Genomic DNA, 22,694 nt, shown 5'->3' with positions numbered 1-22,694 from the left:
GGTACTCAATTTGCAACTCAACAAAAAGTAATTCATCCTAGTGTATGACAGAGGAAAAATTCATGATTAACTAAAATCTCTACAATACGATTATTGTGAGCGTTTTTTCATATTTTATGTCTGTCTTACCATTATCCCCTGCAGTTCAATGGTGGTGGTTTCGGTCTTGGTTCTTAGGAGGGGAGGACTGTAGTTGTTTCTTGTCTCCGCCCCCAAGCGGTCATCCTCAGGGTAGGGTAGGGTTGCCACGGTGAGGTGATTTTCCCACCAATTCATGAATAGAATGACAACACCGTTTTTCCCCCGGTAATATCGGATGTGCATTGGCATAGCCTACTACACTTCACTGTGTGTGTTGTCTACTCTTTTCTTTATACCGCCATCTACTAGTCTGCTTTAATTAAGCAGTGGAATGCTTGTGTGACATACTAACATCAACTCAACAACAACAATAATATTGGATATGATACGAAAAATAAATTAAATTGATTGATTGATTGAAATATTAACAGTTTGCAGAATTACAGTACATTTCAAGCACAAACTCAATACAAAGACTGTTAACTGTGAGTGGACGACCCAATTAAGCATTACACTTGTTTACAGGAGGGTCCACCATGTTCAATTCATCAAAACATTTAGGGACGTACAAATAGACACTTCTATATAGTCAAAGAACAGAACAGGAATTCATCATAGAAAGAAAGCAAGATTATATAATTCAATAAAATAAAAATATATATAAATGAGATAGTGATAAACCGTAGGATTCTATAGCATCTGTCTACAACATGGTATTTCGTTACATTACATTTTTACCATTTGTGGTCAAAACAAATAACACACACTCAAACCATCTTCCAAAGGGATGGGAAGTACTACTATCCACACTACAGATTACTTAGTAAAGGAAAAAAGGGTACATTACTTGAATAAAACATACGACTATAAAATATACAAATGTAGATACAAATCTACAAGTATATCTATGAGTATTATACATGAATACATTTAAAGCTGCACATATAAATGCGTCCGTTATGGTTGATCAAGTTGCCTGCCTGATCGAGGTGTCACTGGTGTTAGAGCACATAAGTGGCTGCACGATTGCCAGTGTTTTACCCTCAGTCTTTCTAAGCATGCAAGGATGGACTGGACCAATGGTAACTCATTTCCCTCTGATTAATTAGGTGTAATGTACAGTGAAGAATGACATTCTCACTCTTTCTCTGGCCATAGATGCTGGCCAATAGGAATCAAATCTTTGTATCTCATATACTGTATAGGCCTAAAAAAAGAAAATATTCACATTTGATGTCATTGAGAAGTATTCATGAGGGGGGCACGGTGGCACAGTCGGTAGTGCTGTCACCACTCACCTCACAGCTAGAAGGTCCTGGGTTCGTCCTGGGTTCGATTCCCGCTGTGGGCGTGTTCCCTCCTCCACGTCATCATCAGTGCCCATACCAGAGGCGGGGTTGGCGAAAGGGCCTTTCTGTGTGGAGTGCATGTGCTCCCCATGTCCCCCCCCAGGTTGGCAGAGGAAGTGTAGCGCCCAGTATTACATTAGATAATTGACACTGAAGTATTCATGAGAGAAGTGTTTTAGAGATTCAAGATTCAAAGGATTTATTTGTCAATCAATCACTCGTACAGGTAAAAATTGTAAATTGTAAAGTAGTGAAATGTTGGCATGGCATGGTCTGCAGACTGTGCTAACAATAACAATAATGATATGGCATATAGTGGGTTAAGTAAAAACCTTTCAACACCATTGGAGAGTAGGGGAGAATAATTTTGGGTCCAGATATTTAGAACATATAATAAAAGGTATACACATACTGGTACATACCAGTAATACACATATACAGTAGTGCAAGTAGTTTGTGCAAACTACAATAAGAGATACTTACACATTCATGGCAATTTTGTATCTTTCAGGGGCTGTTGACCAGCTCAGTGGCCTTGTGGTTAGAGTGTCCGCCCTGATACTGGGAGGTCGGGTTCAATCATACCAAAGACTCTAAAAATGGGACCCAGTGCCTACCTGCTTTACACTCAGCATCAAGGGTTGGATTGTGGGTAAGTCCCTGCGACATACTAGCGTCATGTCCAGGGGGTGTACTTGTACATCAAGCTGCCTCACTGTACAGAAACAGGAGATATGCTCCTGCCCTATGGGCCCCATGGCTCGGCAAGGCTTGAATTGAATTGAATTGAATTGAATTGAATTGAATTGAATTGAATTGAATTGAATTGAATTGAATTGAATTGAATTGAATTGAATTGATTTGAATTGAATTGAATTGAATCGAATCGAATCGAATCGAATCGAATCGAATCGAATTGGTTCCTCTGTCCTCCAGCAGTCTGCCTCCTTCCCCTGCTCCTCCCAGCTGAGGAGCAGAGTCAAGTGAGATATTCTCCACTTCATCAGCCAGTTGACTCCACTGGGCCTCTGCTCAAGAGACAAATAAAACAGAAGAAAGAAATAAAAAACACTAAATCCCCACATACATTGAACTGTTATGTAATAATTATTGGACTTTTTAAATCTGCTCTGAAGAAGGCGGTCACCGAAACGCGTTAGCGCTCTCTCGAAAATGCATCTGAGCCAGTATTGCACCTGTCTAGTACTAATAATTAGAAATAGAGATGGGACGATATGAAAATTACATGTTATGATTATTGTGGCAAAAGTAATGTGTGCAACACATTGATATAGAAACTCTACACTGATGATGACGCTGCCATGGAGATGGGAGTGAAGTGTGGCAATCTTATCGTTGCTGTCTTATTATATCTCCATATTCAAACTTGTGTTTTTCGTAAATGATTGCCCTGCACAAGTAGGGCCTATACTTGATCATTGTCAGTGTCAAAATTTACAGTTTTAAGTTTTTCACCGACAGATTATATGGCAACGGGTGTACTGGTCTATGCAAATGATGAATCAACAGTGCATATGGGCTCATTCAAGTACACAGTTAAGATTACAATTTAGGTTTATATTACTGGATGAATACTGACTCAAGTAAGTAGTTTGCCATACAACTGGGGGAGGGGGGCATCAATGGGGCCATTGCTTTAATTTTAATGTCTGGTAGGCCTATTGACGTGCAAAATAACTACAATGATGACCCATATCGTTATACCAGTTCTTGTAACTGACTGAATATCAACTCAGTGGTAAACCTATATACACAATTGCAAATTAGCCACTATCGTTCCACGCCACTTACAGACAAAACAATGCAAATCACACCTTCAATGAGTCATCACCTCTATATATGTGCTGACTGAATAACAAAGGTATTTTTTTCTACACCACTATAGTCTTGCAGTTTCGGTCTGTTGTTGGTGTGACCGACCCCCCCCCCCCCCCCCCCACAAACACACGTCTGTGCCTATTTAAGAGGACTGTGTTTTGTTTGGTCTCACACACACTGCCACTGCTACATTGTGCTTGACTGCTTGAGCTGGTGAAGAGCTAAACGTATCTTCGTACTTCATAGGTGAAGTCTGCAGGATCCTGTTTTTACTGATTGACTAAAGAGCCTGAGGATACGGTCAAGCAACAGCTGTGTGGTTTCCAGATTACATAGTGTTGAGATATTCTCCACCAGTCATAGAGTCGAGAACTATAGCTTTGACATGGCTTTGCTACAAACACTGAAGACGTCTCTGCTCAACAAGAGACTCTCTGCTGCTGCTGCTGAAGACATAGTTGGGATCGTTGGAAAAATCATAACAGAGTATGAGGACCAAGATTTCTGTTCCAAGCAGGAAATTGACCGCCAACGCAGACTGCTGGATATGGTTTTAAAACCAGAGATCAGATTACACCGATCAGGTTGGTAACACTTCATCACACTGTAAAAACTGAGTTTGAACATGAATCATTCTAAGCACATTTACATACATTCATATTGTAAAAATGAAAAGGTCAAATGGTGAGATTACAGTCCATCCATCAATGATGGAAGTTTTTGTGTGCGTCGCATCGCGAGTTTGTAGATCGGCTTAATGGCCGAAATGTGTTGAAGTGGTTAATGTAATAAAATCTCCAAAGTATTAGTAACTCAAATAATTGCAGTGGAGTAAAAGTATACATTTTGGCTCTGAGATGTAGGCTAGTGGAGTAGAAGTAAAAGTATTGGAAATTGGATATACTCAAGTAAAGTAGGCTACAAATAGCTCTTAAGTAGCCTACAGTAGCCTACTTTCCACCACTGCTATTATGTTTTTAGATAAGTTTCAGTAATTAGTGAATTTAGCAAAAGTGGCACAGAAAAACAATGGATGGAGTTCAAACATGTAATGGTTTTGTGTTATTTTGTCTCTTTCGTAGACTCCCTACACCTCCCTGCGTGTAAAGAGGTAAAGAGGCCCAGTCTGGTCCAGGAGCAACCCGAACCTCCCCTGATCAACCTGGATGAAAACACAGAGACACAGCCGCTGGCCACAACAACCTCAACTCTATGGTTCTATGGAGCATCAGCACGCAAATCACGCAAAAGGAAAAACGTGGAAGGACAAAAATCGTCTTCGAGCAACAAGCCGTCACACTTCCCGGACCCAGAGTCTCCAGAACCAATTCCTGCGTCCATGGAGGTTCAAACAGTGAAAAAGAGAAAGAGTGGGATGAGATGCTACATTCCATGTAGCATTTGTGGTGAATCTGTGTTAGATATGGAGATGGACAAGCACAAGGAAGAGGTTCACGTAGGGAGAAAATACTTTAGAATTAGATGTTGCTATTGTGACGAAGGATTTAATTTGTACAAAAAACACCGTATCCAAACACCGTATCCACAATGCATGCAAGTGCATGCTAAAATTGTGGCAGCGGTGGCCGAACGGATTGTGGAGCGGTCTTGATACCGGAAGGTCGCCAGTTCGAATCAGCGGTCCGACACGTTAAAATTACCACCGCTGAAGTGCATTGAACCACTACGATGAAATGTGTTCTATGAGAAGGGCCTGGCTGGAAACAAGTTATTGAGCATAGCCCAGATACCCTGGGTAAATATAGTAATCATTTCATTTCATTTCAAAACAATAGCCTGTTTGTAGATCCTACAAAATCGCTGTTTAAAGATCAAACATTCTACAAAAGAAACTCAGTGGCAACAAGCTCTCAAGCATTATTTTGTACCTCATTGCATTTTCATCAATAAAAATGTATTAAAAAAATCAGCATACTTTGTTACTTAATACAGGTGCATACAGCAGTGGAATGCTTGTGTGACATACTAACATCAACTCAACAACAACAATAATATTGGATATGATACGAAAAAGAAATTAAATTGATTGATTGATTGAAATATTTATTAACAGTTTGCAGAATTACAGTACATTTCAAGCACAAACTCAATACAAAGACTGTTAACTGTGAGTGGACGACCCAATTAAGCATTACACTTGTTTACAGGAGGGTCCACCATGTTCAATTCATCAAAACATTTAGAGACGTACAAATAGACACTTCTATATAGTCAAAGAACAGAACAGGAATTCATCATAGAAAGAAAGAAAGAAAGCAAGATTATATAATTCAATAAAATAAAAAAATATATAAATGAGATAGTGATAAACCGTAGGATTCTATAGCATCTGTCTACAACATGGTATTTCGTTACATTACATTTTTACCATTTGTGGTCAAAACAAATAACACACACTCAAACCATCTTCCAAAGGGATGGGAAGTACTACTATCCACACTACAGATTACTTAGTAAAGGAAAAAAGGGTACATTACTTGAATAAAACATACGACTATAAAATATACAAATGTAGATACAAATCTACAAGTATATCTATGAGTATTATACATGAATACATTTAAAGCTGCACATATAAATGTGTCCGTTATGGTTGATCAAGTTGCCTGCCTGATCGAGGTGTCACTGGTGTTAGAGCACATAAGTGGCTGCACGATTGCCAGTGTTTTACCCTCAGTCTTTCTAAGCATGCAAGGATGGACTGGACCAATGGTAACTCATTTCCCTCTGATTAATTAGGTGTAATGTACAGTGAAGAATGACATTCTCACTCTTTCTCGGGCCATAGATGCTGGCCAATAGGAATCAAATCTTTGTATCTCATATACTGTATAGGCCTAAAAAAAAAGAAAATATTCACATTTGATGTCATTGAGAAGTATTCATGAGGGGGGCACGGTGGCAGTCGGTAGTGCTGTCACCACTCACCTCACAGCTAGAAGGCCCTGGGTTCGATTCCCGCTGTGGGCGTGTTCCCTCCTCCACGTCATCATCAGTGCCCATACCAGAGGCGGGGTTGGCGAAAGGGCCTTTCTGTGTGGAGTTTGCATGTGCTCCCCATGTCCCCCCCCAGGTTGGCAGAGGAAGTGTAGCACCCAGGATTACATTAGATAATTGACACTGAAGTATTCATGAGAGAAGTGTTTTAGAGATTCAAGATTCAAAGGATTTATTTGTCAATCAATCACTCGTACAGTACACAAAAATTGTAAATTGTAGTGAAATGTTGGCATGGCATGGTCTGCAGACTGTGCTAACAATAACAATAACAATATGGCATATAGTGGGTTAAGTAAAAACCTTTCAACACCATTGGAGAGTAGGGGAGAATAATTTTGGGTCCAGATATTTAGAACATATAATAAAAGGTATACACATACTGGTACATACCAGTAATACACATATACACTATACAGTAGTGCAAGTAGTATGTGCAAACTACAATAAGAGATACTTACACATTGGCAATTTTTTATCTTTCAGGGGCTGTTGACCAGCTCAGTGGCCTTGTGGTTAGAGTGTCCGCCCTGAGACTGGGAGGTCGGGGTTCAATCATACCGAAGACCCAGTGCCTCCCTGCTTTACACTCAGCATCAAGGGTTGGATTGGGGGTATGTCCCTGCGACATACTAGCGCCAGGGGGTGTACTTGTACATCAAGCTGCCTCACTGTACAGAAACAGGAGATATGCTCCTGCCCTATGGGCCCCATGGCTCGGCAAGGCTACTACACATTCATGGCATTTTTTTATCATTCAGGGGCTGTTGTTAAAAAGGTCTTAATAGTCCTTAAATTAAGTCATCTGGGTACTTGATGGAAGTTGATGCTTGCCTATATACTCTCTCTATGTGCATTCTCCAGGTCAGGTCCTCGGTGATGTGCACACTGAGGTACTTGAAGCTGCCTACCCTCTTCACTGGATGTGAGAGCTCAAAGATCGACATTCATCTGCTTGGTTTCTCCATCATTCAGGAAGAGGACAAGCATAAGCACCAAGTGATCAGGCCTGCCTGTGTCAGGTACAGGCAAACTTCACTTGACAGTTGAATAGAAATGTAGTTTTACTGAATGTGTTGTCAGTGAATGTTTGGTCTCTCAGTCTGCAGTATGAAAGCTTCTCATCCACTCCTGATGGTTCAGAGACCTACCCAAAACAAAGAAAAGTCTTAACTAGGTACAGACTCAGTGAGCACAGTCCTGTGATCGAGAAAGGCCGTCATAGGCAGACCTGTCTCCAGAGAGAAGACAGACTATGCACCCACTGCACACAAAAATGGATTGAATTGAATTGAATTGAATTGAATTGAATTGAATTGAATTGAATTGAATTGAATTGAATTGAATTGAATTGAATTGAATTGAATTGAATTGAATTGAATTGGTTCCTCTGTCCTCCAGCAGTCTGCCTCCTTCCCCTGCTCCTCCCAGCTGAGGAGCAGAGTCAAGTGAGAGATTCTCCTCTTCATCAGCCAGCTGACTCCACTGGGCCTCTGCTCAAGAGACAAATAAAACAGAAGAAAGAAATAAAAAACACTAAATCCCCACATACATTGAACTGTTATTATGTAATAATTATTGGACTTTTTTAATCTGCTCTGAAGAAGGCGGTCACCGAAACGCGCTAGCGCTCTCTCGAAAATGCATCTGAGCCAGTATTGCACCTGTCTAGTACTAATAATTAGAAATAGAGATGGGACGATATGAAAATTACATGTTATGATTATTGTGGCAAAAGTAATGTGTGCAAAAGTAAATGATATAAATGTGATTAACAATATTATTATGATAATCATAATATGGTTAAAACTTAAAATGCCCTATTCTGGGGGAGAACGTTCTCCAAAAATAGACAATCTACAAGCTCACAACGCGCGTTGTGATCTTCTTTAAATGGTACTCAATTTGCAGCTCAACAAAAAGTAATTCATCCTAGTGTATGACAGAGGAAAAAATCTCTACAATACGATTATTGTGAGCGTTTTTTCATATTTTATGTCTGTCTTACCATTATCCCCTGCAGTTCAATGGTGGTGGTTTCGGTCTTGGTTCTTAGGAGGGGAGGACTGTAGTTGTTTCTTGTCTCCGCCCCCAAGCGGTCATCCTCAGGGTAGGGTAGGGTTGCCACGGTGAGGTGATTTTCCCACCAATTCATGAATAGAATGACAACACCGTTTTTTTCCCGGTAATATCGGATGTGCATTGGCATAGCCTACTACACTTCACTGTGTGTGTTGTCTACTCTTTTCTTTATACCGCCATCTACTAGTCTGCTTTAATTAAGTTAATTAACGTTTTCTACAAGATCGCATGTCAAATTGTGAGCATGTTGATTGTTGGCTACTGTATATTTACTATTTTTTGTGGTAAATTTTTGTCTTTGAAATGTAGTGGACATTAAAAAGTAATAATAATCAAAGTATACTAAATAAATGTACTGAAATACCGTCAATTCAAGTAAATGACAAATGTACCATGTCTGAGACTCTGCTGCTTTAGAATATGGATGTATACAAACAGAAGTGCAGACAGGCTCTGTAGCGGAGCAGACATTTACAGTTTATGATTTTATCATCCGTATTAATTGTATTGATTGAACACGTTTAGTATGTCACAGAAACGTTGTTGCCACACCATAATGAATTAAATTAAATGGGTTTATTAATGAAAATAAAAATAAAATGTAATCAATCAAAACTATGTTATCGGTGGGCAAGTAACGTAATCGGTGTATGCCCGCACACCGTGTAACACCGGAAACCGTGGCAACCCTCCTACCCAGGTGGAGACGTCGGGTGGGGGGTTTAGGGGGTTCTCTCCGGGGTCTTCCAACTCTGCAGACATGCAAATGAAAAGGAATTTCAAATAATAGTAATTCATGTTAATAACATGGAAATTCACAGAATTTGGAGATTTCATATTATATATATATATATACACACGCACGCACACGCACACACACACACACACACACACACACACACACACACACACACACACACACACACACACACACACACACACACAAATAATGGAATTAGTGGAATTTTGCACAAAACATTTGGCACAAACTCAAGTTTTCTTAGTTTGTTCACCTGTATGAATTCTCATGTGCCTCTGCAGAGTGACATTTCGATTGAAGCTCTGTTCACAATTTGGACAAGTAAAGGGTTTATCCCCTGTATGAATCCTCATGTGTCTTGTCAGATCACCCATTTGACCAAAACCTTTGACACAAAATGTACACATAAAGGGCTTTTCCCCTGTATGAGTCCGCATGTGCCTCTTCAGATGGTGATTCAGACTGAATCTTTGTTCACAAACTATACACATAAAGGGTTTTTCTGCAGTATGAGTCCTCATGTGCCTCTTCAGAGTAACATCTCGATTGAAGCTTTTTTCACATACTGGACAAGTAAAGGGTTTTTCCCCTGTATGAATCCTCATGTGACGTTTCAGATCACCCATTTGACCAAATACTTTGCCACAAACTGCACAAGTACAGGGCTTTCTCGCTTTACATGTCCTGATGTGTTTTTTCTGATCAGCCATGTAACTGGCTGTAAAGCCTATATTCCCTGAGTGAATCCTCATGGATGGAGTTTGTTTTGTTTTCAGGTCCTGGGACGGCTTGTTGCTGAAAGACAATCTTTGTCCTTCTACATTTTGTGTCTTGTGTGATTTCAGTGTGTTGAAACCTGACTGAGCTTCCCTGGTATCCTCCCATTCATCACAGTCTTCAGTGTCAGCTTCAAAACACAGCGAGGAGAGGAACTGGTCATCAGTAGTTGTTTGGCATTGTCCAAATGTCTCTACATCGGGTTGTGTTTTCATGTGTTCAGTGGAGGTGTTGATCAGAGGCTCTGTCTCTCTGTTTTCATCATCATCATCTTCATGTTTCACTGCTAGTAATGTCCCAGCAGCCTCCTCTGGTCTTTGTAGTAGTAGCTCGTGCTGTTCATCTTTAATCTGTGGAGGATCTGGTTCCTCCTGGACCAGACTAGGATTCCTCTCCTTCTCTTCAGGGGAAACCTCCTCTTTACATGCAGAGGGGTGCAGGAGCTCTAGACAAAAGATGAAATAAGAGATCAATTAAATATATTCCTTCTAGTTTTCAAGCTTTAGACTAGAGGTTCAGATAATTCACACAATGTGACTGGTGTTGAAGGGATACTAGGTAACATTTAGCCTTATATATATATATATATATATATAATTGCACCACTCAGTTCACACGGGTGTGATTTATATATATCCCCCTCTCTGGCTGTATTTTGGTTTTGTTCCACTGTTTATGTTGACATTTATACTGTTTATGTTGACATTCATCCCTTGCAGGGACAGGTTTTCTGTGAGGGGAGGGGGGAGCTCAGCCAGAGCTCTTAATTGATCCCATTGAACGTCAAAGGAGTTGTGCACTGAGTTGATTGATTGGGCCATAAAGTGTCAAAATTGTTCTGTGCTTGTTGGTGTTCCCTCAATGTCAGCCTGTCAGAGAGGAGGGAGGAGTGTGTTTGTCACGCAGGCACACACACGCACGAAATGCGTCACGCACACACGCGCGCACGCACGCTTGTTTTACACATGGCATCGGTCTGGCTTTAGTCTGGTCTATGTCCAGATCCCATGATGGCTTGCCAGCTTTCTGCTGTTGCCAAGGAAGGCTGCTACAATTGATAATTTAATTTTATTCTATCGATCACTGTTCTATCGATCAACAGTTTGACTGCGGGATTGATTAATCGTGATCCCCACCTGACTGCCTAATTTTTCACTAACCACTTGGCCGCGTTCATCGTTCCGTTTCATGAAAATCTGCCTTAAAATGGTGTGATCGTTTGTCGTCATGTTAAAAAATAATCCAAAGTGCCGATCAACAGCAAAGAGCGAAGGAGGAACGCTCCCGCGCCGCCATTGCAATAGGAATGCATTGGGCCTCAATTTCCCAAAAGCCTTAGCAAGCCTTCCGCAATTTCCGGTGACTTCATCCAAACGCGTCACCTATCCCACTCTGTCCGATGGAAACCCATCAGTTTTAAAGTCTTAAAATGTATTAAAAACGGCAAATTAAAACAAAAGACGGGAATGTCTTGATCCGCAGGGAAAGATCTCTTTATCAATAGTGATCCGCAGTCAAACTGTTAATCAAATAACTGAGAAGCCCATTTTTCTTTCCATATTTTTTGGCATTTTTCGAATGGATCAGACACTTCAAGGACCACTTCACCCACCTATCTTCAAATAATAATTGGTCCTCACTAATGCTCATTATAAGATATCATCATCGGTAGGCATGCAGGTTTGGTCATTTCAAACAAGATTTTAATCATTTATTTTATTTTTGAGTGGGGGGTGAGCCGGGCCCCCGTGACAATTATAAGAACTCTTCGTCTCTGTGATGTATAATGATAGCGCCCCTTAATTTGTTATTAAGGCATGAGCATAGAAACAGAAGACATAGGTCTTGCATTATTAGAGCTGGCTTTCTGAACTGTTCACGGCCCTCCTCTGAGACAGACCCAATAGACATAGATTTGTTTTATTGCCAACAAGCATATCGTCTCTGTCGGGTGGAGACCTCATTATGTTCTGGCTTTTATATGTCATCCTTTTGACCAAAAATGTGCAATCCTTTGTTTTGTGCTTATCATTGCTTTCAGGTAGAAACATTCAAACGTTTTATGTGTTTGTTTGTTTTTCGTAAATTAACGTCCTACTTGATCATACTATCACAACTATCAGGATTCAAATTCAAAAATAGCAAAAGGAGCAAATCCTCGAGCTCAAAAGACGGCATGAGCTTGCGGTAGGAGTAGGACGTTAATTTACGAAAAAACAAACAAACACATAAAACGTTTGAATGTTTCTGCCTGAAAGCAATGATAAGCACAAAACAAATGATTGCACACACATTTTTGGTCAAAAGGATGACATATAAAAGCCAGAAGGCTTATTTCCAATGGTGTTGCGACAAGAGGAGAATACACAACTTAAACTATAAATACATACAATTCTGATTACAATCAGGACCATATGGTGTTAAGAAAACTGTAAAACTTAACTTAAAGGTTGGGTCTATAATGCATTATAATATAGGCCTAATGCATTTATATATTATCGACTCGACTTTTAAGTAGGCCTAAAGGGTTACCTGGTAGTTATAGTGTTCCACTGAGTTATAATGCACTTAGAAATTATATTATTATAAACTATAATACTTAATAAACATTGTTATAAGTTGTTATGCATAATTATAAACATTTGTTATTGTTATAATGCCTTAGTTATAAGTGCATTATAATGCATTATAAAAGTTGTTATAACGCATTACAGACCCAATCTTAAATAATATAAAGTGACTGCTCCTTTAATAGGCTATGTTTTTTTTGATTGATTGAAATATTTATTAACAGTTTGCAGAATTACAGTACATTTCAAGCACAACTCAATACAAAGACTGTAAACTGTGAGTGGACGACCCAATAAAGCATTACACTTGTTTAAAAGAGGGTCCACCTTGTTCAATTCATCAAAACATTTAGAGATGTACAAATAGACACTTCTATATAGCCAAAGAACAGAACAGGAATTCATCATAGAGGAGGTAAAAAGGGAAAAGAAACATATACAGTGAGGGGGAAAAGGGGTGGGGTGGGGATTCAGATTTTACGGGGGCCAGTTTCGAAATGCAGCCGTCCGTAGGTGCCCTTTGAGAGCGGTTTTGAAGGAGTCAAGGGATTTGCAGTCTTAATGACTGTTGGTAGGGCGTTCCACATTTTGGTGGCATAGGAGCGAAAATAATTTAGTCCCTTGTTTGTGCCGAATCTGGGTTGCACATGGTTTGTTGCACTCCTTCTGGTGTTGTGGGTGTGGACTTCGTTAACATTAAGGATGAATTTAGACAGGTACATGTGGGTATCTTGGTGGTGTATCGAATCTTGTGGACCAGACCCATTGCAAGATGCTGTACTCTGTCGTCGACCTTAAGCCATTCCAGCCTGCCAAAGTGGGCAGGGGTGAGGTGGGTTCGGGGGGTGAGGCCAAGTGGGAGCCTGACCAGTTTGTTTTGGGAAGTCTGGAGCCTTGTTTTAAGGGCCTTTGAGGTGCTGTGGTACCAAGAGGTGCATGCATAGTCGAAGAAACCTTGTACGAGGGTCTTCAAGGTGTTTTTGTTGACGAGATCCTGTAAAGGAATCTTGTTCTTTGGGTGACTTTTTTTATTACGTTGGTGGCCATTTTATCACCGGAAAGATTAGCCTCCAGGATAGGTAATTTCATCTTTTCGTGTGATAATATTGTCACCCACTCTAAGCCATCTGCCTTGCTAAGATTACTATTTGATCCAAAAAGAATGGATTCAGTTTTTCCCAGGTGTAAAGATAGTTTGTTATCAGCGAGCCAGGTGTCCTTGTAAGCTGAGCTCTCCTTTTGTGAGTGTGAGTGTGTGTGTGTGTGGGGGGGGATTAGTAGTTGGTTAGTTGGTTTAGGGTGGATAAATAATGGGGTCATCCCTATGTTCCCCAGGTTCTATGGGTTCTATGTTCCCCACTTACCTTAGGGTTTAGGGTTAGGACTTCAGTGTTTTGTACACGTTTTGTAAACATAGAACCTGGGGAACATAGGTATGCTCCCGAAATAATTGCACGCGTTCCAACCTGCTTCTTGTAGTCTGACGTGTTGTTTTACAACCAGATCTTCATACTGGTCCTCGTATTCTGTTATAATTCTTTCAACCACCTCAAATATCTCTTCAGCGGCTGCAGAGAGTCGCTCGTTGACGAAGGACTTCAGTGTTTGTAGTAAAGACAATGACATGATTAGAAGAGTGAATGGGGTTCAGAAATGGTCCTGGAACACATTCAAAGCTGCCGTTAGCTGCCTGTGCTCCGTGCTCAACAACAACAACGCTAAATGAATTAACGTCCGGGTCAAAATAGTAAAAACAAAAAATAGCAAAAGAACGGATCCTGTTCAAAGAGCTTGGAAACCCAAGGGACGACAATTTTTTACATCACCACCAGATGGCGGTTATGAGTTGCGTTGAGGCAGCGCTGTCTGCCGCCATGGTGGAGTGAAAGCAAAAGCCAAACAGTAGGCTACAGAACCATGGGGTTGATCGTTTTTGCATATTTCAATAGTTATTATTGTTTGGTTGTTTCTTATATTGTTTCAAATTATAGTTTAGTTTTATATATATTTAAAAAAATGTTTGAATGTGGGTTTACTAGTTTGGTGACACTTACTGATGAATTATGATGATGATTATGATTATCATTATACTTCCTGAACCTTGGTTAGTTTTAGGAGCCGAGGTCTGTGAGGAGAGACTTCAGCACCATGGACAGCGCCTATAGCCCGTGGTATGCACATAGGGTACCATATATGCACCTGTATGCCTGCTGCCTTCCGTGGTGGAAAAAGCACTCACATTTTGTAAGATATCACACGTCATGTCCTAAGTAAGTACTTCGTTGTTTATGTACAAATGTGGACTGTAGATCAGTGGTTCTCAATGGAGATCAGTAGATGATAGATCAGTGGTACTCCAGCAAAAGTAGTATAGCATCACAATCATTTTAACCACTTTATCCATTCATATGTTGGCTATTCAAAAATAGCAGATATACAAGCAACAAAACAAAACAAAAAGGCAAAAATGGTGCTGTACCCTCTTTCTCCAGCAGGCGGTAGCAAAGAATCACATCAACACCAGATATCACTCTAATAATACTGCACTTTGACAAGCCAATGCGCGACCCGGAAGTTAATTAATTATATTGTTGTTAGCACTTTGGTTAGCAGCCCGCGAACGGCGAGAGCTAACGTTAGCTTTGTATTAGTTCCATTTCTGAACCCGGTTCTAAGCATGGCTTTACTACAATCACTGAAGTCCTTTGTCAACGAGCGGCTCTCTGCAGCCGCTGAAGAGATATTTGTGGTCGTTGAAAGGATTTTAACAGACTACGAGGATCAAATCGATGTACACAGAGCAGGTTGGTAGAATATCACTACACTGGTCAGTGGTTGACTTAAAAACTGTTTACACCATTTAAACATGCTTAACGTAGACCTCACGCTCACGCACTTTAACGTGTTTTCAGTGTCTGTCAAACGAAAGGGAGTGCATTCTGTCTTCCCCACAGACCCACTATGCTGTCGGTGTGCTCTGCTGTCAAATCCATTCCGCTTGTTTATTGAGAGATTGCCGGAATGAATGGAACTCCATTCCACGTTTTCACTGCTACCTTGTTGCACCCTTGAATTGAAGTGGGGGAATGCATGCTGCAGGTCTGGAGTGGTGGGTTTTGAGGGTGAGGGAGGGGGGGTTGCAGAGGGAGGAGGCTGGCCAACAGCAACCTGAGAAGGCACTGTAACCCACCCCAGGTTCGGTGCTTTGTCTTGGGGACTACCAGGCCCTGTCACCCCAGGTTCAGTGCTTCTTTGTCTCGGGGACCGGGCCACCAAGGGTTTTGCATCACCAGACCAAGAGGGGGGCGTGGTTGTGACGGTCTCAATCCTCTCCCAATCTGTAATCAGACTATTTTCACTCCAAATCATCATCATGATCATCATCACCTTTATTTATACTCGGAAATACAGTTGAGGTCAAGCCCTCATTTTCAACGTAGCCGAGGTTACAATACACAAAATACAGTCAAAAAACAATACATCAAACACAACATTATAAATCAGGATAAATTACAAAGGAACTTTATACAGAACAACCATCAGTAAAGTAAATCAATGGAAGCAGGAACAAAAATGTTCTGGAGCATTCCTTTGAAGTAACTGACTGAAGGATGGCAGGGAGGTCAGTTTTAAAGAGTTTTGGAGTTCATTCCACGAAGTTGAATGAACAAAATGACTCGATCGGTGATCAGCAATTTACCCGATCTGGAGAAACCGATCTTTTATACAATTGAAGTGGTATAAAAGTAAATAAGTAATATAGTATAATATCGTTTTGCATGTAAAGAAAGAAAAGCAGGTGCGCTTCCTCTGGATACTGCCCTTGGTTGAGGCAGTGGGTGCTCAGCTTTAAATAACTTAACTCATAAACCAACCAACAAAGTGGAAAAAGCGGCATTCCAAAATAAAAGATGCAAGACTGTCTCAGATGCAATTTCTCGTGTTGTATTGCTACCGTGTTTTGGCGACAGCCTTCCTCAGAGCAGATTAAAATATTGTTTTGCATCTTTGTGACAGGCCTAAACATTCTCCCCGTCCTCCCGAGTCCCGACACACACAGGAACAGTTCTGACGTGGGTTTTGACATATAATGCTTTTGGAAATATTCAAAATTTCCCCTTATGCACAAGATCAGTATCGGCCGATCGTAAGAAAATCGGTGATCAGGATCGGTCCCAAAAAACCTGATCGGAGCACCTCTAGTCAGAGAGGTAGTGGTGAGCCTGGTTGCTGATGTTGAGTGCCTTGAAGTTGTGGGTGCTGAGCAGTGTTTGGACGCAAATTGTGATTGGCCAGAATGAGATGATGTATGATGATAAGAGCGCCCCTCACTTCACACAGGTGTGATTTCTACTATTTTGAAACACATTTTAAAATGAAAATAGCTGATCTAAATCTAGATCTAAATACGAGCTTGTAGATTGGCTATGTGGACTATTAAAAAAATGGCAAAAAAAATCAGACAGAGTGTGTGTGTGTGTGTGTGTGTGTGTGTGTGTGTTAGGCTGCGCAACAGTGACACTTGGTGGTGAAACGCTATCTCCGTGCTCGGACCCAGACACAGCCAGCTAGGGACACGCATTGCTGTGCAATGGAGTGGCTGCACCACTCAAAAGAAAGTTAAGGGGTAAGGCTACATAGAGCCCAACACCACATTGTTAAAATGTTTCAAACAGATTCCAAATCAAAATAAATTATCCAATATAATAAAGCAGATCTACAAGCTCACCAATCTACTACTGTACAAAGTCTCAAGGTGTTGATGTGTAACACATCTCAACACCCTTTTAAAAAAAATATATATATAATTTTTATCCCACGATCTTGCAACCCATTTTTTCACCCAGTGTCAATTATCTAATGTAATCCTGGGTGCTACTGCTACACTTCCTCTGCCAACATGGGGGGACAGCGGACTGACATCATACTTCCTTCTATGCATGAGGAGTCCAAGCTGCTTCTTTTCACCTGACAGGGGGGAGTTTCCCCGGCTGGACGTAGCGCATGGAAGGAACACGTTTTTCCGAACAGTTCCTTTCCCCTCCATCAGGCGCCCCGGCTGGCCAGGGAGAGGTAGTTTAGAGACCAGGATTACTGCATGTTTTTAGAGACAAGGATTACTGCATGTTACCCTAGACTCTAGGGTAAGATGTAGATTTGCTGACCGGCTCCATATATTCAGATCTAGGTAATGATCCAGTCTTCTCCATGTATGGGTTTGATGAGGTCAGTGTCGTGGTCTTCCTATATGGAGACGGCCATATATGGTGGCGTGATGTCACGAGGCGTGACCATATATGGAGGCATGACACGAGGCGTGACACTGACAGGAAATGCAGGTTTTCATAGTAAACTGCTACCTACGGTTGCAAAAAAGTATGCTATATTATGAACTATTTTCCCAAATGCCTTCTAAATCAATAGTTTTCACACTATTTTTTAACAGATTGAATGCCGACAATTTACGGCCGTCTTTCAGGCTAGACTGCCTATATGTTTAAAGTTACCTTTGAACAGCCAGTACACCGACCGCTGAGTTGCTTGTCATGAAAATCCACTTTAAAACGGTGTAATCGCTTGTTGTAGTGTTGAAAAATATTCCAAAGTGCCGACCACAACAACAGAACGGACGGGGCAGCCGCACGCTGCTAGACAGCTTAAAATAATCATTTGAACTGGGGACCCCCCGAAATAATCATTTGAACTGGGGACCCCCCCAAAATAATCATTTGAACTGGGGACCCCCCGAAATAATCATTTGAACTGGGGACCCCCCGAAATAATCATTTGAACTGGGGACCCCCCGAAATAATCATTTGAACTGGGGACCCCCCCAAAATAATCATTTGAACTGGGGACCCCCCACCCTGACAAGCACTCGTAGGAGTTGTGGTTTGACTCGGTTCTACAGATAAATATTGTGAAAATAGCCAATGCCTCGAAATGCCTCTTTCTTAGGTAATAGTTTTACCATATTTTAAAGAGATATTTATTTTTTAGGAGGGGTGGGGGTTCTGCCTTTATTGATTTATAGTATAGTTATTTGGTTACTTACTTTTGATGTAGGACATGGTCTTATTATTAGTTTATTTTATTAAGGTCTTAAAAGTCCTTAAATGGTAACTTTAGAAATGTGCAATTACCCTGTATACACTTACTTGTATGCTGTTGTTTGCTGTCAAGTGGGAAGTTAACTATCTGGACCTGAGGACCACCAAAATAATGTGAGAACCCCCAGTTTGGGAACCACCCCGCCCCCTCCCCCCTTCACTCTCCGCTGGCTAATTGACTGTTATATTTTGTCATACTACAAGGCACAACCTCGCAAGTCGCAACACACTGTGAGCTTGTTAGATCGCTATGTATGACAAAGTATCAGGCTTAAAATGTAAATGCTTTATGATATGTTTTTTTAAAAAGGGACCAGCGCAAATGTCTCTACTTGTTTTTCTAGTTCTCTGTTCAGTCTCTATCTTCCACATTGCATTTGTCTATCTGGTTCTTTAGTTCATACTTCATATCTGTCTCTGTTTTTGTGAAGTGTAAATTATATTGTTTATATTATTATTATTATCCCAGGTAGCCTCTCTACCCATTCAACTATGACCAATAGAGAGGCCTAGGTCAGTGGTTCTCAAAGTATTTTGGCTTCAGTACCCCCTTTTCTTGATTTCTGGATCCCAGTTGGTTCTCAGCTAAATGAGGAGTAGTTTATTTCAAAACATTAACAGATCTACAAGCTCACAATGTGCCGTGAAGTGACACTTTTGAGCTTGTAGTTGATCTGCTGGTTTTACTACTTTTGAAGAATATTTTCAGTTGGCTAGTAAGTAGTTGTACAATCGTACAATAGTAAGAGATGTACAATCTCACAGCGCAAAGCTCGTATATAACCAACGCTAAAATCTTGATGACACAGATGCTTTCCCGGTTTTAATGGGTAAAGATAATCAGCGTCCATTTATGCTCCTATTTATGTGCACCTCTATCAGATGATGCCCACACAGGGACTGGAAAACAATTAACTATCTCTTATTGTGCATTGTCCCTGTAAAATAAAGAAATGCAATAGAATAAATATTGGGTTATGTGACAGAGCTCATGAGCTACACTGTTATTGACCCGTGTTTCAAAAATGGTTTCAAATCATTTTCTGTACAGAGGTTCATTCCTTGCTGGGAGTGAAGGTTGACAACAAGTCCAAGAAGAAGGGACCGGGCTGGGCGACAGGCTCCAAAAGTAAAGACGAAGACTTCCCCTTTAGGTCCAAACCTTACCAGGGGGAGAGCTCCTTCTACCCTGCAGAGGCCATGGACAGCACTGGGACAGGAGCAGTGGGGATGGAGGGCGGAGCAGCAGTGTGTCATGTCACAGGTAAGGACAAGGACTAGGGTTGGGATCCGGAATCGGAGGAACACGATCCAACATTAAGGAACCAGGAATCTGTTCCATCACATTTGGAACAGAATTGATGTTGAAAGGTTAAAGTGCAACTAAACTCCATTTTTTAAGTTATATAAAACTCTAAAGTTGAAACACTATAGACAGGAAAACATTTAATAGTTCTCTTATTTTATCTTGTGTGTAGAGGTTTCATCTGAAGAGCAGGAGAGGAACTGCAGTCTGGTCCAGGAGGAACCAGAACCTCCACCACAGATTAAAGATGAACAGCAGGAGCTACTTCAAAGACCAGAGGAGGCTGCTGGGTCAATGTTAGCATTAATATCAGTGAAACATGAAGATGGTGAAGAAAACAGAGATACAGAGCCTCTAGCCAGCACCTCAACTGAACACATGAAAACACAAGCTGGTGTAGAGGACTGTGGAACATCTCAACCAACTAGTGATGACCTGTTTGTCTCTTCACGCTGTTTTGAATCTGACACTGAATACAGTGATGAGTGTGAGGACACCAGGGATGATCAGTCAGCTTTAAACACTCTGAAATCTCACGAGACGCAAAATGTGGAAGGACAACAATTGTCTTTGAGCAACAATCTGTGGACAGGTGAAAGGCCCTTTAGTTGTACAGTTTGTGGCAAAGGATTTGGACACAAAGGTAATCTGAAATCCCATATGAGGATTCATACTGGTGAAAAGCCCTTTACTTGTACAGTTTGTCATAAAAGCTTTTGTCACATGGGCGATCTGAAAAGACACGCAAGGAGTCATACGGGAGAAAAGCCCTTTGCTTGTATATTTTGTAACAAAGGTTTTAGTCACTCGGGAGATCTGAAAAAACACATGATGATTCATACAGGGGAAAAGCCCTTTACTTGTACATTTTGTCAAAGGAGCTTCAGTCGGAATTATCATCTCAAGACACACATGAGGGGTCATACAGGTGAAAAGAAACAATAGATAGTTTTTCAATCAAGTTCAGATCAAAATGTTCCCCTGAAGAAACATGAGGAGTCGTACAGGTGGGGGAAAATATTTACTGTACAAATGCATTGGTCAAAATGCAACTCGAAATGATTTGGGAATATGTTGGACTAACGGATATCGACATATTATTGGTGATGTGGGGTAAATAGCTAAACTTTATCAGGTATTGAAGTGATCAGGAGTAAGGAATTATTGCTACACTACACATCATAATATTGGCAGAGGTCCGAGATATCCAAAATGCGAGCAGGCGTATCATCACAAAGTCAGTAGACGAGGGCCAGTGAGTCTGTGTGAGGTTTGGTGAGAGGTCAACGTCAAATGTTGGGCTATAATTAGTTTATTACATACCTGTATTCACAAAGTTAACAAGATAATTACTTGAATCTGCAAGTTATCCCTCTCAGTTTTAAGGACATTTTCTGTATTGTCCATGAACCACCATGTTCTCCAACTATTGCATGAAAAATCAGGCCAAAGCGTGAAGCGGCCTGTTATAGGGCCTATAGTGAGAGTGCGTGCAAAGTTTCATGGCAAATACACGCCTATCGGTCCAACAGTGCTGGAGATTAGCTGCTCACAGAATGACTGATGGACGGACAGGAGCGAAAACATAGTATCCAGCCATTATACCGTCCAGCCTGGTGGAGACAATCATAACCTATCATCTCCTGATACATTGTTTAATTGTAGAACTGTTATTATTTGCTATGTGTTGGGGTGGATTCATGTATTGTCTGTGCTTTAACTTTGCCTTGTATTCATTTAACCATCATTTATTTCATGTGTATGCGTGTATGGTATGTAGGGTAGTGTTGAAGAGGTGAGCTGGTGTTTGTATGAATGTGCGACAGCCACATTAAACAGAATATTCCTATCAAGAGAAGTTGCAGTGTGCTAACACAGAGACCAGTGTGTGTGTTTCCATACAGTGGGAGGCCACGACTCCCCAGGATCATATTTGAACTGGGGACCCCCCACCCTGACAAGCACTTGGAATTGTAGGAGTTGAGGCATTAGCTAAATTTATTTGCGAGGCATTGTGAGCTTGTATATCGGCTATTTTCACAATGTTTACCTCTTTCTTATATTATTTGGTAATTTGGCCAATTTTTGACCAGTTTTTATAGTATAGTTTGTTGATTACGTATGATACAGTAATCTCTTTTTTGAGGTTTTAAAAAGTTCGTGCCAGGGACGTTCAGACGAGCCCGTTTTCACTATGTCCTGAGTGCCAGGGACGTTAAGACGAGCAAAAAAGAAAAAAGAAAATTCCTCTAATCTGGTGATCAGGTTATGACATGCACATTACATGCACAATAGAATTACATTTTCTTTCTTTTATTTATAATGGGAAAAGTGGCACCCAGGACCAAAACTGGTGTCCACCCCCTGGCACCCAAAGAGTTTTAAAAGACCTTAAATTGTCACTTCACTGTTATCTGGACTGTAGCTACATATATTTATGAAGGTATGAACTTCTCTGTGCTGCATTAGGTGAAGTAGTTGGTACGTTTTTCGTTACATAATCATTAAGGGACCAAGAAGTCACGAAGTGACTTTGGTCACTTATTGCTTTTGTGTTTATTTTTCTTCTCCTTCTTCTTCTCCTCCTTCCGCCAAAAATAGCTGTTCTGGCTGAACCGTGCACTCAATTGAAAATGCAAACTTTGAACGTGCATATCTCATGAACCGTTTGACCGTTGGCAATGACACTTTGATACACATATGTGTCTCCTCATGCCGAACAACTTTCGTGTTCTGACTTTTGACCTCTGACCTTTAGATCACCCGTCATTTTTAATTATATGAAAAACAGTTCAAATGTAT

At 40.8% G+C, this 22,694-nt stretch overlaps 1 protein-coding gene and 1 long non-coding RNA gene across 2 annotated transcripts; one reads left to right on the top strand and one right to left on the bottom strand.

Annotated features, from left to right (window-relative positions):
• Positions 1–7,156: 7,156 nt before the first annotated feature.
• Positions 7,157–10,273, bottom strand: LOC306926422. Its single transcript, XR_013790375.1, has 3 exons — positions 9,383–10,273; positions 8,296–9,121; positions 7,157–7,780 (listed from the first exon to the last, which is right to left on the bottom strand). It is a non-coding gene; the product is annotated as an uncharacterized lncRNA (long non-coding RNA).
• A 4,778-nt stretch (positions 10,274–15,051) lies between these two features.
• On the top strand, positions 15,052–21,528 carry LOC306926754 (uncharacterized protein). The gene is made up of 3 exons (XM_079506171.1): positions 15,052–15,280; positions 19,638–19,850; positions 20,065–21,528. The coding sequence occupies exons 1-3, from the start codon at positions 15,154–15,156 to the stop codon at positions 20,835–20,837; spliced, it is 1,113 nt and encodes a 370-aa protein (XP_079362297.1). The 5' UTR covers positions 15,052–15,153; the 3' UTR covers positions 20,838–21,528.
• The last annotated feature ends 1,166 nt before the right edge of the window (positions 21,529–22,694 follow it).

This window comes from Electrona antarctica, assembly GCF_951216825.1.
Source record: "Electrona antarctica genome assembly, chromosome: 7".
In the NCBI taxonomy this organism is placed as follows: domain Eukaryota; kingdom Metazoa; phylum Chordata; class Actinopteri; order Myctophiformes; family Myctophidae; genus Electrona; species Electrona antarctica.
Note: the sequence above shows the minus strand (reverse complement) of the source record. Positions and strands in the feature narration are given on the sequence as shown.

Coding starts and splice junctions, on each gene's coding strand:
- LOC306926754 (XM_079506171.1), top strand. CDS start 15,154: ATGGCTTTACTACAATCACTGAAGTCCTTTGTCAACGAGCGGCTCTCT. Junction 15,281..19,637: donor AATCGATGTACACAGAGCAG/GTTGGTAGAATA, acceptor TTTTCTGTACAG/AGGTTCATTCCTTGCTGGGA. Junction 19,851..20,064: donor AGCAGTGTGTCATGTCACAG/GTAAGGACAAGG, acceptor TCTTGTGTGTAG/AGGTTTCATCTGAAGAGCAG.